The following is a 16,575-nucleotide window of genomic DNA, read 5'->3' on the forward strand; positions in this document are numbered from 1 at the left end:
AGCCACTTTGGCGACATGTGTATGCAGGTTCCGCACCATTTTACCTACATCTGGTTAGGAGCCTCCGGTGAGCTTCAAGTATCGACATAATAGGACGGCAGATAAACGGAGTTCTTGCTTGTGGACTTCGATAGCTGGGCCAAGGGAGCATTGCCCTACGATAAGCGTTGGAGTTGTCCGAAGATTCCAATGGTACGAACAGGGACATCCTCATGAATTTTTACCTCTTGAGACCATCTAGGTACTGGCCATTGCATTCGAGCTGGCATCCAGCTCATGGTCAGATCGTTCAGCAGCGAGGCAGCTTCAACCCCGCCTTGTGGGATGACACTGGAGATCGTACGATTCACCAATGGGAAGATGTCCAGACGGTGCCGTGAGCCTATAATTCAGAATCTCGTGTCTTGGCAGATAGCCTTATCTGAAGCTGGACATGGTATGTATGTATGTCGTTCTCTCGGTACGCTCGCGTATCCGGTGCAGATTCCACATATGGCCAATAGTGCTCCATTTCGTCACGCTCTTTGTAAAGATCAAAAGCACATCATAGGCCGGTGAGAGCTAGGTTCGGATAGTCTCCTTGGGATGCGGTGCGTTGATGCAGCTTGGAATCGGGTGGTAAGAAAACGCCCTAGACCACGACGGGTCAGGCTTGTGCCTAACATGAGGAGATTCGCGGAAGTGAAAACTGTTCACCATGCAGATGCAGGTGATGTCATTGATTGATCACTTAGCGACAGCGTTGAAGCGTGGGGAAAGCGGCGGAGCTTGTGGAGGTGGATGAGGTGTCGTTCGAGCGAGACAGGACAAGGGTCTTAGATACAAGCTCGCTTAGCTACATCGGGCTGGTACTTAACACCGGCTGCATGCTGACCCCGGTTTTCCTATCTAACTCTAATGTCTAAGAAGCGTTGCTAATGCCTGAGAATCCTCTGATTCGCCAATTCCTGGATCAACACCAGCGATCTATCTACAATCTTTGGTTGTGGACTGTGTTCGCCGCGACTTCCTCCGAGACACCCAACTCCGCTCGGTCATCACAGTCCATCCTCTCATATGCCCTCTTGACTTGATAGTTCCAGTCGCTCCACGCTACGATGACCCACTCGGCAAAGCCTACGAGATACAGAGCAATGCATTGGCCGACCCACAAGCCAGCCAGACCCCAGCCGTTGAAGGCAAGCCAGATACCGAGCGGCAAGGCTCCACAGTAGTAGCTGACGATGTTAACGGTTGCACCGATGTGTTGCCTACCCATGCCTCTGAGAGCGCCACCGCAGCTTCCGTTGAGCCCGTCCGCAATCTGGAAGAGAGCGACATACGGCATAACCTTCGCAGTGAGCCTAATGACCTCGATGTCATCGTTGAACATCTTTGCGTAGAAGTCCTTGACTCCCATGAGAATGGCCAGGACAACTACACCGAGAACCATGCTCAGGACCGCCGCTGTATTGGCGGCTCTTGCAGCGCCTTTCGCGTTGCGGGCACCCAGCAGGTTACCAACTCGTGAGGATGTAGCGACTCCAACTCCGAAAGGGATCGTGTTCATGACTTGATCGGTAGTCATGATGACACTCTGCGAGGCCAGAGGTACTGTCCCGAGCTTTCCCGCAACGAGAGCAACAATCTCGAAAGCCCACCACTCAGTTCCAACGTGGATGACGCCGAGGAAAGCCAAACGTGCAAATACCCAGGTATTCTGCAGACATTTGCGGTTCCATCCTCCCCAGCATTCCCATCCCTCGACGAAGCGCGCATATGCGAGAAGAAGCAGAAACGAAGCCCAGTATGCAATTCCAGTAGCGAGTGGCGCACCGAGAAGGCCCATGTTGAGAGTGTACACGAAGACGTAATTGAGTCCTGCACTGAGGGGAGACGTGATCAGGAGAACGTAAGTTCCTGGACGCATGATTTCTATGCCGGTGAGCATGTAGGCCCTTGAATGCGAAGTGACTGCGTACCTTGAGCTTGCATATACTTCTTCAAGGCCTCGAAGTAGATATAACCAATTCCACCAGGGGCAAGAACAGCGAGAAACTTTGCTGAATCTCGCGCAATGTACTCTTCTTGCCCCAGAGCTCTAAAGAGCGGTGCCGAGCATATCCAGAGAATGGCAATAGGTACATAAAACAGCAGAAGTACCACGAAAGCACGCTGCAAGATGATGCCCAGATCATGACGGTTCTTACTTCCAGTGAAGCTAGCAGATGCGAGGGTGTCGATCGCTGTTGTACCTCCGAGAGCGACAAGCCATCCTGTGGCCATAGCGAACATGTAGGAGAAAGCAGCTGTTGCAAGAGCTTCAGGAGACAAGCGCCCCACGATAAGCACCGAGACTGTTTGGAGAGAGTTCTGCAAAGCATATGCGAGTACCACTGGTATAGAACCTTTGAATAACACCCAGAACTCTTGTAGTACAAGCTGAAATTTGGTGCTGGATCCATCTTCAAGTTCGTAGGTTTCGCCAGTCGACCACTCGTCGTGTTGTGACGGAGGCAGGAGAGACGATCGCGCGTTAGGTTCCGCATCCGTCTTCGAAGTTGAAGTTGGTCTGAGCAGTCTTGGGACCCAAGATCGAGTTTTGCCTTCGTTCTCCATGGTGAAGTAGCTCGAGCAGAGGACCAAATCGGTGTGATTGCTTTGAGAGGAGGATAAGGTGACACCTATATGTATGAGAAGTTCTCAAAAACGGTGGAGTTGCTATTTACTGCAACAAGGAAGACCAACCGAGCGCCATGTGGTTCGTGCAATTCAAATTCCCAATGGTGATGAAGTGGATGCTGGTACAACGGGTTGACAATGCTGATAACAGCCTATGTTGACGGCCTATCACCAGTGTGATCACGGAAGCCTCAACCCATTGAATAATAGGGGCGGACGGGTAAAGCTTCCTGCGCGAGGATCTAACTCGATTGACAGCAAGGCGTTGGAGGTTTGTGATTGGATGTGTGTTTGCTGCGGTAGCCTTATCAACATGCATCCGTCTCGTCTTGACTAAGACCCTTCGGTAAGCTTGGAGTGACTCGAGTTATTTCTCACGATCTCAATGGGACCAATCAGGTTTGCGGGGAACGGCGTGGATTGTAGATACTGGTGGAGCCGGGATCGACCGCTCTTAGGAACCGTAAGCCAACGCCCCGTTCACTCTCTAGCACACCTGTGCACCTTGAAGTCAGATAGCGTATACACGGGAAGGAGATCCTGACGCGATTGCAGGGTACATTGGATGCGTAAGGTGTGTGTGCGAGAACGTCCGAGAGTTGCGGTCAACCTTTAGGCGAGTGTGCCGCCTTGGGATTCGCCGAGCTTGCGGGTCTGGCTGTACAGATACTGAATACCTGGCACCAGTTCGAAAGAAGGGCTGGCATCAGTATGAGCTGCCAATGAGACGCCTAATGAGTGGGCACAGTGGGGTACAAAGAGGGAGCGAAAGAAGACAGGGTTTGAGGCTGTTGGAGTGGAAAGAGCCGATTGGTCCGAGTTCCATCCCTCCTCAACCTCGCTCTTTACTCGTCGATCTTTCTTGAAAGCCCATACCCTCATGAAATCGAGAAAGCCGGAATCAGGCAATCGACCGCATCTCCACCACTACTAGGTATACGATCTTCTGAATACCTCCAGGTTTCTCTGTCAGGTAACAACAATCCACCATGCATATCTGTACCTGCTATTTTCGATTCTAGTCCGATTTACTATCAGCTCGCTCACGACGATAGCTTGGCGTTCCACGAACTGAGTTGGATTCAAAGCCATGTTTGGTATTGCGATGAGTCCTCCCCAACACATGCTTACATTGGCGTCCATAGATGTACAGGAGTCAGCATGCTAGCAAGGAAATATTTCAGGCTGTAGAGTTTGGTGTAGAAGATTGTAAGTGTGCATGGAACTTATTGATTCATTGAGGACTCTCATTTTATGTTAGCATCTCGCATCTCCTGGTGTCTTCTCTTGCTCGAAAGAATCCCTTCATATGCCATGTTACTGCATCGATTCTGAACCATCCCCTCTTTAGCAACCTTTGATAGCGACGCTATGATATTGTCAACTCAGTCTCAAGCTGAGAGCGCTCTCTTGCAGCGAGCAGGATTGTCGATGCAAGGGTGGCGTTTCGCGCAGTAATAGTCGGTAGCGCAAAAGCCATAAGCGCACTTGAGAACGCTGGCACGATTCTTGGAACAGACATACCATTTGTTCTCCTTGGGACTGCGGTTCCTTGCGACGAGCTTGGTAGGTACGTCTTCGCTTTGGTTAGGTGCAGAGCGGACTTCCGATTTGGCTGATGGAGACTGGCTCTCGCAAGAGACGGAGTCATCTTTGCACTTTGCACCGCTCTTGCAGTAGTGGTCCGTGGAGCAGAAGCCATATTTGCAGATCAGAACGCCAGTGCGGTCCTGGAAACAGATGTAGTGCTTGTTTTCTTGAGGTGAAGCGTATCTCGCGGCAACTTTGATATCGGGCGCTGAAGCTGGGACCTTGGGGATGGTAGTGTCGATGTCGCTGGATGTGTTCATGATAGGTTCCCCCATGTCAACACATGCAACGCCCTTGTCGTGGTTGAAGCAGTACGCATCGCAGAGGTTGATTGCAGAGCAAGTACCTCCGGCGGTGATCTCGCAGCGGATGACGTCCTTGCCCTCGCAGTGGTACTTCTGCGTCTGCGTGTTCTCCCAGAAGGTGGTGGAGCCGATCGTGGAGTGTGGACTGCCCATGTCGGAAGGTGCACCCAAGGCAAGTGCTACCAAGCAGAGCCCGGCAAGAATGGTCGTGGTGAGTTGCATCGTCGTGGTTGAGTCGCTTTTGGTGTCGATTGGTTTGTATATACTGAGTTGAGTTGCGAAGTTTTACCAGTGCGGAGTAGAGAGTAATACCTCGATGGGGGTGTTTTATCGATGAACGAGAGCGTTTGCCTGCCCCACTTGCGCAGCGCGTGGAGCAAGCGCAAGTGAAGGCAGCAGACAGAAGCTACGGTTGACGGGTGACGGGCAAGAAGTACTTGTGCCGCACTCCTCGGCCATGACGAAATGAAGGTGAGTGAGTCGTCTATTACAAGGTCCAATCTTAGGCCCAAAGTTAGAACAGATGCACACTGGATTTATGATAGGGCGGCGACGACCGAAGTCGTGACTGAGTTGCCATTTTGTTGCTACGTGAGGCTAGCACTGAAATGTCAAGTAGCACCTGAGGAACACCGTCCGTGGAAACGCAGTAGCACGGTACAATACGGTACCTGTCAGCTACCCGAGCACAGTGTCAGCGTGCTACCTCGCGCACACCCGTACTACACAAGAGAACCCAACAGCAGGGAGCCACCTTTCGATTTTCCGGCTACCGATTCGAAGCGCTGCTGAGACAACCAAGCGAAGAGCACTTCAATGTATCACACTTATGTTTGGTGAAAGTCACCAGGTTTGGATGTGCTTATGTCTGGGAGAACAAAGCTAACGATTTCGACCTCGAATGCATGTGATTCAGATGCAGCCACTGGCGGCCAGTGTACTTGTTGCACACTTCAACAGTGTGCGTTTTGTAGGAGTTCGAGACGCCGAGACGACAAGAACGATCTTTCATGGCCATACGGTAAGCTCCAGATTCATCTACTTTCCGACATCTACTCACATGACTCGCCGTGCTCCAAAGATGTATTGCAATGTGCATGGCATGATGCTGATCGTTCATAATGAAACTCCAGCATCATAAACGTGGTTGTTGCTACGCAACGCAACTTCACAATGTGAACCAGCTCTGCTTAAAACTATGAGCAAAGTTCCTGCGCGTCGGTACACTCTGCGTTAGTCCCGAAAAGTAGGTTGTCAATTCTGACTGTCAACTGCCTACATGACATGTTGTTCTACACATTTCTGATTATCAAGGAAGTCTTCAACATGCTCAAAGTCTACTCTAGGCCAACGAATCGCCGGCCGATCGTGGCTCGGAAAGACTCTAAACAGGCTGAAGAACTCGAATTGACTGACGAAGCCATCGCTAAACCCCAGCGCGAGAACTACCGACCGATTAGGGCCGAAGCATCGGAACGACAAGACGATGTTGTACAGGTCAAGCTAACCGAGGTGAACTTTGAGCTGCAAGGCTGTCGGCACATCGAACTGCACGACTGTGCGACACAAACCCACTCACCTAATCATTTTCTTAAGCGAACCAAATTCCGTTACCCTCCGGCAGCGACTATTGAAACACCGAAGGAAATCACTTTCCACGCGCGGTTTCATAAGTACTGGCATCATGAAGGGGTTCTCGGCGAAGGTGGAGATGGTATAGTACATCTCTACCAGCAAGGGAAACGACAAGGTATGTTTATTGCTGTGAAGCTGCCTCGATATTACTCGGCGCGCAAGGATCTGGCGCAAGAGATCAAGAACATGCGCACAATCGGCCAGCACAAGCACATCCTAGATCTATGCCATGCCACCGAAGATTGGTATCCTCACGGGCCGGCGCTGTTCCTCCCAGTCTGCGAGCTCGGCAATCTGGTCGATTATCGCGAGTCTTGGTGCGCGAAGCAAGGGTGGGAAGGCAAGCCTGAGCGTGTATCAGAGATCACGATGTGGAAGCTCTTCCGGGACATGGTGCTTGCTCTGAATTATCTCCACCACGAGCTCGGTACTCGCTATGTCCACAATGACTTCAAGCCACAGAATATCCTAGCTGTTAAGCCGCCAGATCATATTGAAGGTCAAGCCCTGCCTGAAGAGCCCATCTTCAAGCTCTCGGACTTCGCTCGACTCACGCCTTGGCCAACACCAAAGGGCCAGCACCCACAAGGCTTCGACGGTACTCCTGAATATGCGCCGCCAGAAATGGAACAAATTGCTCCTGTCCAGACCTCTGCGGACATCTGGGGTCTTGGTGCTACGCTGCAGTTTATGGCACTTGGCATCAATCCAATCCAGACGCGAGAGGCTTTCGTTCGGAGCCGGAAAGCCCAAGGTAAGACCTATCCTCACCCCGAAGACCATCAAATGTGGATGTCGGAGTATTGGCGCACTCGTGTTCCTACCGTCTTTAGACCAATCAACGTGCCCTTGACGGTGTTGCAGAAGGATTACGATCTGCCTTTCGACCTGCCAGGTTATCATCATTACGGTGCGCGCCTCGGCTTTTGGTATGCACAGCTGTGGAAGCCTGTCGCAACTCGACCTAAGGCTTCGAAGCTGGTTCGAGAAGCAATTCCGCACATGGACGACCACGTTGAGCGCCTCAAGCTCGAGTGTATGAAGCAAATGTTCTGAGGCGAGGGCCACAAAGCGGTTCGTAGGGAACGCTGAGCGTTGGATGAAAAGACCACGTAGGTTGCGTTATGTCTAATACAAAGAAAATCAACTTCTGATACTAAGTGTTACTATTCCCTTGTCATGAAAGTGTCATTGTGTCTTTGATCGTGCTGGAATGAAGCGCGGTCTAGCCATCCATCCCTGTCGTACTCCCGCACCCTGCCCCACTTGACGTCACCCAAACTACAGATCATTAATAGAGATTCCGATACACACAGCTTCCTCCAGTCATTCCTTCAGTCATTTTTACCGACCATGGATTGGACATCGAAGTTGCCTTTTGGGCAGGTGAAGCATGCAGAGCCGCACAAAGACGAGCAGTCGCTCACCACTCTGTTGAGCGCAGATCAATGCGCAGATCTCACGTTCATGATCGCTACGATCACAGCGACCATGCGACAGTCATTACTGGACATTTTTGTTGCTGAGGAAGCACCATTGGACGCCAAAGCTGCCAAATCGGAAGAGCAGACCTTGATAGACGCACCATCTGACCTTGAAAATGTCGAAGTGGCCAAGGAAGGCAAGCTGAAGCAAGAGCGGGAGAAGCGTGAGCAGAACGCAAAGGAAGAAATCGCGAAGCCGGAAGTGCAAGCGTTGAAGAAGGAGATGTTGCAGTATTTTGATGAGTGGAGGGGCAAAGTTATCAGCCGTATTGGCGAGGTGGTGAACTCAAGAGAAGAGGCGAGAGAGCAGACCAAGCACGTCGAAATTCACAAAGTCGAAGGACTTGCCAAAATGTCTGAGGCAGAAACAACGAGCCTCAAGGATCTCTCGCAAAAGGACAAAGACGAGGACACTGCCTTCAAGGAACGCTACCCAGCCGTAGATTCACAGCTCGCACGTCTCGACGAGGCTCAACGCGCCCTGATCCTGCACTCATTGGTTCTCATCCTCCTCAGTCTGAAGCACTACTCGGCACACTCACGAACTCTCCTACTCTACCTCACCAGCTCACTCCACCTCAACCTGTCCATTCTCAAGAAGGACGAAGAGACAGTCGCCCAAGGCCTCCTCGAAGCTGCATCTCAACAGCTCAACGCCGATGCCGAAACAAAGAAGGCGGCAGAAGCCTCCCAGACCGCACGAAAATGGAAGGTCGGTCTCGCCAGCGTTGCAGGTGCGGCACTCATCGGTGTGACTGGCGGTCTCGCCGCTCCTCTCCTTGCAGCAGGTGTAGGCTCCATTATGGGTGGTCTGGGGCTCGGAGCCACAGCTGCCGCGGGTTACCTGGGTACATTGGCAGGCTCCTCAGTCCTCGTCGGCGGCCTTTTCGGTGCATATGGTGCCCGTATGACGGGTGATGCAATGGACGCGTATGCACGACAAGTCGAAGACTTCGCGTTCTTGAACATCCACCGCTCGCAAGACCCTTCAAAGCAGGACAATGAGGCCCGACGTCTGCGCGTGGCCATTGCCGTGAGCGGCTGGCTGCGCAAACCCGAAGAAGTCGTTGCGCCATGGCGCTACATCGGCAAGGGTACAGAAGGTTTCGCTCTACGTTGGGAACTCGAAGCCTTGTTGAAGCTTGGACACAGTCTCGAGACATTCATCACAAGCGCAGCATGGGGCTACGCGAAGAAGAAGATCATCGAGCAGACCGTCTTTGCCGCCATCAACGCAGCGATGTGGCCCCTCGGCCTGCTCAAGATCGCCACTGTACTCGACAATCCGTTTAGTGTGGCGAAATTTCGCGCTGACAAGGCTGGCGAAGTGCTTGCAGACGCGCTCATCAACAAAGTCCAGGGCGAGCGCCCTGTCACACTGGTGGGATACTCACTCGGTGCAAGGCTCATATACTCGTGTCTTCAGCGTCTTGCAGAACGGAAAGCATTCGGGCTCATCGAGAATGTCGTACTCCTCGGCGCTCCATGCCCCTCAGATACCGCAGACTGGCGCAAAATGCGTTCCGTGGTCAGCGGCCGCGTTGTCAACGTCTTTAGCACACAAGACTACATCCTCGGATTCTTGTACCGTACGTCTTCCGTGCAGCTCGGCGTTGCCGGTTTGCAACCCATTCTGGGAATCCGCGGCGTTCAGAATGTCGACGTCACCGAACTCGTGGATGGGCATTTGCAGTACCGCTTCATCACCGGATCTATCCTGCGCAAGATCGGTTTCGAAGACGTCGACATTGCTGAAGTCGAAAAAGCGGAGCTTGAGATGACTAAACAGAAAGAGAAAGAAGAAGCCGAGAGGAGGAAGAATGAGGGTGAGGCGACTGGAGAAGAGGAGAAGGATGGTGAGAAAGAGAAGCAGAAGCTGGAGGGCGAGGTGCAAAAGAAGAGTGAGCAGAGCATGTGGCAGGTCATGCAAGATAAGACGAAAAACCTGGACATTGGAGGCTTCCTTGGGTCGAAGGATGATGCGGGGAAAGTGCCACCACCATCGTCAGCGGCCGTCGGTGAGAACAAGGAGCTCAAGAGGGCCTAGATGCTGTCGGGGTTTGGTTGATAAGGTAAACATACACAGAATCCAGCGAGTACACGAAGAACATAAATAATGAAATCTTATGAGCATCTGAAAGCGTTCAATATGTTCAGCTCCAACTCATATACACATCTGGCTCCTCAAAAAGCTCCCGGCGATGTGCACCTACGAGAAGTCCTCACCCGTCTCCTCGATCGTCGCCTTGATCCTCAACAACAGCGTCGTCTTCCACTTGTCCAACTTACTCAGCTGATCATACTGGAACAACTTATCAGCAAACAGCTCCTGATCGCCCTCCTGCACCGCTGCCGCCAAATCGCACAGCAACTGGTGCTCCCTCTGCTGGCTGAAGCTTGGATCCAGCTCCCTGTACCTGTCGAGCGCAGCATTGACACCGACCTGGTCGCCAGTGCATAGCTGGCAGATTCCGGCCTTGAGCAGATACTCTTTGACAGACCAGCGCATGAGGTTGTTCTGGATGGAGGTTTTGGCAACCTTCTCATAGAGTGAGATGGCTTTGTAGTAGTCCTTGCCTTCCAGGGCGACGAGGTCGGCGGTCTTGAGCCAGAGTTTGTTTGCGAGTGCCTGTTGGGGCTTGTTAGGTTTTGCCAAAAATATAAGGTGGGGTGCAATGTGTACCTCTGCATTGTCCTATTACGTGTTAGAACTTCATACTGAGAATGGGAAACTTGAAGTTGGACTTACACTCTCGTACCAGCCAGCAGCTTCTTCATAGGCTGCACCTGCACGAGCGTTGTCGCCGAGCTCGACTTCGTACAGTTCGGCAAGGTTCTGCTTGTGAGTGGCTGCGCGACGGAAGTTGCCTTTGCTACAGTAGTGTGCAACAGCTTTGTCTAAGCATCTTGCTGCTGCTTCTGGGTCATCCTTGCGGTAGGCCTCTGTCTCAATGTTAGATATTTACTCAGTATTTCAGGTGGAATATTTGTACTGAAGGCTTCTGTGAGTGTGTTGGCCTCGTCATCTGGCTCGTTCAGCTGTTGGCGCTGGACTGATGCTGCCTTTTCAAATGCTTCGCCAGCCTCCTTGCCTGCAAAACGTCAGTCGCCGGTCCCAAGTACCCTGTCTAACTCTTGCTCAATATCTCGTACCCATTTTCTGCATACGGAACGCATTTGCTGCGGCGATGAACTGCTCTGCTGCTGCCTCGTCTGTCACGTGCATTAGTATCGAACTCCATCTTGAACTCGAGATTGCTTAGTCGAACGTACACTTCTCTTGCCGCCCACCGAAAAAGCTGAATCCGCCAGATGCCTTCTGCAGCGAGGTCTCTGCCTGTTGTAGCACCTCGATATCAGTTATCTGCTTTGTGGCTGAGTTCGAGAAGGTGCCCCACCTGACGAAGCAGCGCTCGTGGGTCGCCAGCCATATTTGCGTCTGTGTGGGTATTCTAAGCTGTAGTCCTTGTTCGTGATCTGAAGAGAGGGAAAAGAAAGCAATAACTGTGCACTTCTTGATGTTTGGTCGAGACAGGTGGCTGCGTTAGCTGCTTCAAAGGCGATGACAACCCGGAGCCCGTGCGGCTTCCCGCTGACCTTGAGACGCTTGACCACAAGAGGCTAGTGTCCTTTTCAGCTTCGACGACGATGCAGTTGCCGAAGCTGTAGCTTCCTTAACAATCGTACGCGGTGGTAGTTGAGTGTTTGAAAGCGTGTTTAACAGCTGAAAGAAGTGAGGAACCACCCACACTCGACATCACCGATCCCCACTTTTCGCCGAAGGACCACATCCTCACAATGACCTCGCGGCGCGTGTTACTGAGCGCCAGGTCTCTCTTCCAACCTTCGCATTGCTCTTACCGTCCGTTCCATACGTCATTACAGCTGTCAGCAGCCCAGTCACTCAGAAGTACGGTACCGAACAGCCAGCAGAGACCAGGCATCCACCCAGACGAACTCGAGGAGCTCCTTGCAAAGCCTACCTGGTCTGTTGAATCGCTCCTGCCACCGGAAACACGCGCTCCGGACGCACCAGAAATCACCTCAAAGCAATTACATCATCTGCTGCGACTCTCAGCTTTGCCGCTTCCTGAAACGCCTGAGCAGGAGCAAAAGATGCTAGACACGCTTGCAGCACAGCTGCACTTTGTAGGCGAGATACAGCGAGTGGACACAACGGGTGTCAAGCCTCTACGAGCGATACGTGACGAGACGAAGGAAGCAGAGCAGGAGCAGACAATTGGGCTGGACACACTTAAAGAGGCACTGGCGAAAGAAAAGGTCATTGGCAAGTGGCATAGGCGCATACAGAGGGACACCACGCCGGTCGACGCCAGGGACGTCGAAGACTGGGATGTCCTGGGGTCTGCTGAGAAGAAGGCTGGCAAGTACTTTGTCGTCGAGAGCGAGCGGCCGCCAGAGTGAGGGCCGCAACTATGCATTAAATGTAAGTTTTCAATTACTCGCACCTGTCACAGCTTGGGTATACTAATGTATGCTCTGCAAAAGAGATGAGGAACCGAAAACACAAACAACGCTAACTCCATCGCCCGCCATGGTATCGTGCTTCAAATTGTCTGAGAACAAAAAGACCACCAGGTCCAAAAGTTGAATGAGGATATCAAAGGAAACCAACACGCAGAGTTCAAAGTACACAAAAGGCCCTCGATCTAATTGATCGTGGAGTCAATCAGAGCATCAAGGCAACAAAGCAACGTTCGTCGACACGATACGCTAGCGCATTTCTTCTTGGAGTCGCAGTGACAGAAAGGTTGGTCGTCCTCGATGTCAGATAAGTCCGGCGTTGAGAGTCGGCGTGGTCGTGGTGCCAGCGGAGGCGCTACTGGCTTCGAGGCTTTGATAGCCCCAGGTTTGGTATCTGGTTGGTCCTGCTGGAGGCTTTCACGTGATGGGACGATGATAATCGATCTTTTTGATGTTGGCTTGGAGGGAGTCAGGCTTGGGCGCATGACAGACTGCGGCGCAAAAGAGTACTCGGTTGGCTGCAGCAAGTGCTGCATGTCCCGCGGTGCCGGTGGTGATTGGCGTGAAGGGGACCGAACTTCATACGACTCCGCGACATATCGATCCTGACCGTCCAGATGGTACGCGACTTCTCGATACTTGACGGAACTCGATGAATGGCTCGTCGGCATGACAATTGCTGGCGCCGATGACGATGACGGCAGCGACGGCATGGTGGAGCCAGCAGTCGGCGTGTAGGGATACCACATGCTGAGTACGAAGACACTTTGACTGTGCAAGTGTCTTTTTGATGGATAAGAGTTGAGGTTTGATGGCATTGTGGTGATGCGTGGGTGCAATGGTGGTGAGATGGAGGGGTGACGGAAGAGGAGGTAGGTTTGGAAGGTGGGCGGTGCGAGATATATCAATGCAGGTCAGCCCGCCAAGCCCAGCACCCCCCGAATACCTCTGGCTACCTCCCTTACCACGCTACGCCTCTACAACTACGCGCACCCGCATTACCAGCCACGAGGACTCTCGATACTTCTAGACAGCCGGTAGTCATGTTCGAGAAGGGTCAGTACACGATTTATTTAGTTCGAGCGGGACTCGGTATGCCTCCAGGACACAGCACGAGCGGCCTCCAACATAAGACGCGTTCCTACGCTACTCATGCGCAAATGTGTCTATCCAGATCGACAAGACGCCCCTACGTGACTTCTACAGTCGATGCATCAACTTGCGCTTAACGCCTCACGTCACCTTGCCGTCGCCAAGCACCTTGCCTCCAACCGCGGATCAAAGCTGTTCAGCCATCAATACTAAAGTCGACCACGTTCAAGATACTCGCTAAGGCTATTTCTGATCATCAATGCAAAAATTCCTGGCTCTGCATGCCATTATCACCACATTTCTTCCGGTTTTTGAATATGCCAAGCACTAAGCTAAGCAAAATTCCGAATTCAGACGAACGGACCCCTAACGGATTGGAACGCCTACTCCTCACCCATCGTTTGTCTACACTGGCTAGGTTTGACTATTACAGTTTACCCAGCATGCCAAAACCGTCAAATGCTCTCTTTAGCACACATAAGAGTGTACCAAGTACTACGATGACGGTTGTTGTGATATATGGCCATATCGGCCATCTGTGAATAGGGTCTTTGGCGTAGCGATAACCTGTGCCCTGCTTCCGACTCGGTCCACGGTATCAGTAGGATATGTGGTCCTTTGCTCTGATCATGTACTCCCAAATATCGGGAGCTTGATCCCTGCGTTGCCGGATTCGCTCAAGAAACTACCGTGCTTTCATGCCGTTGAGTTTGACCTTTTTTACTACCCTTGTCTCGACCATGGTCATGCATCGTGGAACACAAGTCTGGATGTGCTTAGACACAAGCTCATCAATCAAACGGCTCTCCGCCTCAGCAACCTTCTGAGTTCGGTGGACACCTAAATGTGTGCATGCGTGTTGCGGCTTCTTGCCGTCTCAGTGCTCCCACTTCGCCGTTTCGATAACTTCTTCACTCTGCTTTTTACGATGAGCTCTGTGGCGTCGTCAGGGGTATCATCAGAGGCATAGTCAGAGACATCGCCCTCAAGCTCCGCCTCCATATCCGACCCCTTGATCTCCAAATCCCTTTGCGCAGCCAGGAAGTCATCTTCGGCAATGTAACCAAACCGGAACTTTGGGCCATTTTGCGTATCCAGCATATTCAGGGATGGGTTTGCGCCTAAGCGAAACATTCTCCATGCTCAATTCTCGGAGGGCCGGTAGGCGAAGTAAATGGACGATGAACGGACTGTCAATGTGCTGCATGTCCAGTTTGAGCGTGTGGAGCTTCGAATAGACGTTGGAACTTGATACACCTTCTGATAGGCTACAACGTCAAAACTGGTGATATTGCATGCACTTCTAGATCGGGTTCGAATATGTCTGTCGTGCTGAAAGACGCCAAGTTTTCCGCTCGTAGAATGATGGTAGCGAGCTCGAAAAGTGAAGGCTCAAACTCCAAGAGTTACTTGATGGTGCACTTCACATATGCGAAGGGCTTGAACTGGGTGATGTCGTTTCCCACCTCCTGGATCCGCTCTGGAGAAGGCTTATCTCTGCTAGGCCCAAGCTCGCCTATACGCCCCCAATGACTTTTGAGGATTCGTAAAAGCTTACATATGGTAGGATCGTGGTGTATTTGTTGGACATGTCCGAGGATGGCCTGGGTTTGAATTGATTCGTACCGGTTATACAGCAGTTGATGTGCAATGGGCTTGAATCGATGGCAGGACCTCGTGAGAGCGGCTAGAGTGCGTCCGAAGTGCTCAAGGTCAGGTCATCGACAGGCTCGCGGTATCCGAGAACCTCGCAGAGTAGCTTATCAAGAATTAAAATAGATGCCATCGTGGCTCAATCGCAGTGAGAGGTTGTTTCTTGCGCCCCTAAAAAATCCTCCTAATAAGTCAGACCAATATCGAATCGTGGAGTTATGTTCGACACTGCAGTTCCATACGATCCAAAGACAAAGACCTGATAGTAGCAGATAGCTCCTTTAATTTGCTATTGTGGCATGCTGCAACGTCCTTGTTGGCTTTGCATGCCTGTAAAAGCCCCATTCTCTGATCTCTCGTGTATACACTGAAGGTCTGTCAACTAATGTGCAGTTTGAAGAGGAAAGGGTTGACTTACTGTGCTTGTCATCGAACATCATCGTATACTTGAAACGCACGCCATGTTTACGGTATGTGTCCTTGATCTGCCAGGAGTCTAGTAGGAGGATCGAATCGGTTGTAGACAGCGAGTTGTAGCTGATCTAAACCTCCCTTCAAACTCGGACTCTCTTCCCACAACTCCGGAAGCGCGCTATAGAAGGCATTCTCGAAACTATAGAACGGAGACCATGTTGTTGTCAGCGTGAGCGATAGCTCATCCAAGCTTGACGGTAAGGTATTGCGCATAACCGGATAGCATCGGAATTGGGGTCAGGCTTGACCTCCCAGAAGTCAGTTGTCCTGTAGCCTGGTCATCCCATTAGTAGGGGAAATGGTAGCGACAGAGGTTTGAGCTAGTCAATTTTTTCAACCCCTTCTAGTCTTTCCTACCAATGGCTACTACCATACAAGGAATGGTCGCCGTCATGTTTGAGTTCCATTCCTTCAGAGAGCTGTTGTGTCGCTGGAGAGCAGTAAGTATCTCCGCAAAACACGGTCGAGAAGTTCCCAGCCAAGCTTACTTGAGATCGTGGTAGTTGTCATACGAGAAACAAGAGAGTGCTTTGAAGCAGCCGACCATGCCTAGAATCCCCTCTACATATCCTTTAGCCTCACCACGCAAGCGGAGTGGTTCGACGCTTGATGTCGATGAAACCATGAGCCACGGCCTCAGTTGCTTCCAAGCGCAGCCTTTGGAGGCGTGGAAGGGCAAACAGATGAAGCAGGGTGGGAGTGCAGGGTCCACACAAATCCATGATTATCGTATGCATTTTCGAATATGCAAAGCCCCCGCGCAGACTGACTGAGATACGTTGTGCTGCCCGCAGAATCGGCTGGAGCCAGATTGGCACCGAAGGTGGGCCAGCGAATCCATGATAGGCTTCGACACCTAACGACCGCAAGTGCGGTGTTTGAAAGATGCGTAAGGCCAGTTTCAAGTGGGCAGGATTCTTCTTGAGGGCTGTTCTATGATCGTGTCGTAATGCCGGGGAATCTGTGATGGCAGCCTGGTAGTCAAGATGGCGTCGGTCAGTCGCTTTGTATTTGTGGTTTCGACTGAAATCATTTATAAAGATTCAGATGTGCTTCAGCGCGGAGTGGAGCGCGCCATCAGAGGCTAGTCTCTGCAAGAAGCCAAGCTGTGGTCGCTGGAAGCTGCTCTCGTATCGACGATATAGGCACCGTTCTGCTATCGGACGAAACTTATGACAGGTCCTGGCCATAGTGGC

General features: G+C 51.8%; 8 protein-coding genes across 8 annotated transcripts; 3 read left to right on the forward strand and 5 right to left on the reverse strand.

Annotated features, from left to right (window-relative positions):
- Window positions 1-970: 970 nt before the first annotated feature.
- On the reverse strand, window positions 971-2,598 carry BU25DRAFT_351790 (mate family transporter; the record flags this gene model as incomplete). Its single annotated transcript, XM_033703370.1, has 2 exons — window positions 971-1,914; window positions 1,962-2,598. The coding sequence occupies 2 exons, from the start codon at window positions 2,596-2,598 to the stop codon at window positions 971-973; spliced, it is 1,581 nt and encodes a 526-aa protein (XP_033556854.1).
- A 1,454-nt stretch (window positions 2,599-4,052) lies between these two features.
- Window positions 4,053-4,778, reverse strand: BU25DRAFT_425598 (uncharacterized protein; the record flags this gene model as incomplete). Its single annotated transcript, XM_033708357.1, has 1 exon — window positions 4,053-4,778. The coding sequence occupies one exon, from the start codon at window positions 4,776-4,778 to the stop codon at window positions 4,053-4,055; it is 726 nt and encodes a 241-aa protein (XP_033556855.1).
- A 1,422-nt stretch (window positions 4,779-6,200) lies between these two features.
- Window positions 6,201-6,812, forward strand: BU25DRAFT_296715 (kinase-like protein; the record flags this gene model as incomplete). Its single annotated transcript, XM_033701921.1, has 1 exon — window positions 6,201-6,812. A coding segment is annotated over one exon (612 nt), but the record flags the coding sequence as incomplete, so codon positions are not given.
- A 710-nt stretch (window positions 6,813-7,522) lies between these two features.
- Window positions 7,523-9,852, forward strand: BU25DRAFT_415157 (DUF726-domain-containing protein). The gene has a single exon (XM_033707480.1). It carries the CDS (start codon window positions 7,545-7,547, stop codon window positions 9,720-9,722), a length of 2,178 nt encoding a protein of 725 aa, XP_033556857.1. The 5' UTR covers window positions 7,523-7,544; the 3' UTR covers window positions 9,723-9,852.
- BU25DRAFT_415158 (alpha-soluble NSF attachment protein-like protein) lies at window positions 9,513-11,208 on the reverse strand. The gene is made up of 7 exons (XM_033707481.1): window positions 11,074-11,208; window positions 10,949-11,012; window positions 10,829-10,888; window positions 10,669-10,767; window positions 10,425-10,618; window positions 10,359-10,370; window positions 9,513-10,304 (listed from the first exon to the last, which is right to left on the reverse strand). Exons 1-7 carry the CDS (start codon window positions 11,104-11,106, stop codon window positions 9,885-9,887), a joined length of 882 nt encoding a protein of 293 aa, XP_033556858.1. The 5' UTR covers window positions 11,107-11,208; the 3' UTR covers window positions 9,513-9,884.
- A 153-nt stretch (window positions 11,209-11,361) lies between these two features.
- On the forward strand, window positions 11,362-12,254 carry BU25DRAFT_208566 (uncharacterized protein). The gene is made up of 2 exons (XM_033701170.1): window positions 11,362-12,122; window positions 12,185-12,254. Exon 1 carries the CDS (start codon window positions 11,474-11,476, stop codon window positions 12,098-12,100), a length of 627 nt encoding a protein of 208 aa, XP_033556859.1. The 5' UTR covers window positions 11,362-11,473; the 3' UTR covers window positions 12,101-12,122; window positions 12,185-12,254.
- A 49-nt stretch (window positions 12,255-12,303) lies between these two features.
- BU25DRAFT_415160 (uncharacterized protein) lies at window positions 12,304-13,003 on the reverse strand. The gene has a single exon (XM_033707482.1). It carries the CDS (start codon window positions 12,976-12,978, stop codon window positions 12,346-12,348), a length of 633 nt encoding a protein of 210 aa, XP_033556860.1. The 5' UTR covers window positions 12,979-13,003; the 3' UTR covers window positions 12,304-12,345.
- A 940-nt stretch (window positions 13,004-13,943) lies between these two features.
- BU25DRAFT_208569 (uncharacterized protein) lies at window positions 13,944-14,492 on the reverse strand. The gene has a single exon (XM_033701171.1). It carries the CDS (start codon window positions 14,384-14,386, stop codon window positions 14,093-14,095), a length of 294 nt encoding a protein of 97 aa, XP_033556861.1. The 5' UTR covers window positions 14,387-14,492; the 3' UTR covers window positions 13,944-14,092.
- Window positions 14,493-16,575: the final 2,083 nt, after the last annotated feature.

This window comes from Macroventuria anomochaeta (assembly GCF_010093625.1).
Source record: "Macroventuria anomochaeta strain CBS 525.71 unplaced genomic scaffold BU25scaffold_43, whole genome shotgun sequence".
Classification (NCBI taxonomy): Eukaryota; Fungi; Ascomycota; class Dothideomycetes; order Pleosporales; family Didymellaceae; genus Macroventuria; species Macroventuria anomochaeta.

Excerpts from the sequence above, each read along its gene's own strand:
- BU25DRAFT_208569 (XM_033701171.1), bottom strand. The coding sequence starts at position 14,386 with ATGTTTCGCTTAGGCGCAAACCCATCCCTGAATATGCTGGATACGCAA.
- BU25DRAFT_208566 (XM_033701170.1), top strand. The coding sequence starts at position 11,474 with ATGACCTCGCGGCGCGTGTTACTGAGCGCCAGGTCTCTCTTCCAACCT.
- BU25DRAFT_415157 (XM_033707480.1), top strand. The coding sequence starts at position 7,545 with ATGGATTGGACATCGAAGTTGCCTTTTGGGCAGGTGAAGCATGCAGAG.
- BU25DRAFT_415160 (XM_033707482.1), bottom strand. The coding sequence starts at position 12,978 with ATGCCATCAAACCTCAACTCTTATCCATCAAAAAGACACTTGCACAGT.
- BU25DRAFT_415158 (XM_033707481.1), bottom strand. The coding sequence starts at position 11,106 with ATGGCTGGCGACCCACGAGCGCTGCTTCGTCAG. Across the intron at positions 11,013-11,073 it reads CACGAGCGCTGCTTCGTCAG|GCAGAGACCTCGCTGCAGAA; the intron begins GTGGGGCACCTT and ends GTGCTACAACAG. Across the intron at positions 10,768-10,828 it reads GTTCCGTATGCAGAAAATGG|GCAAGGAGGCTGGCGAAGCA; the intron begins GTACGAGATATT and ends GACGTTTTGCAG.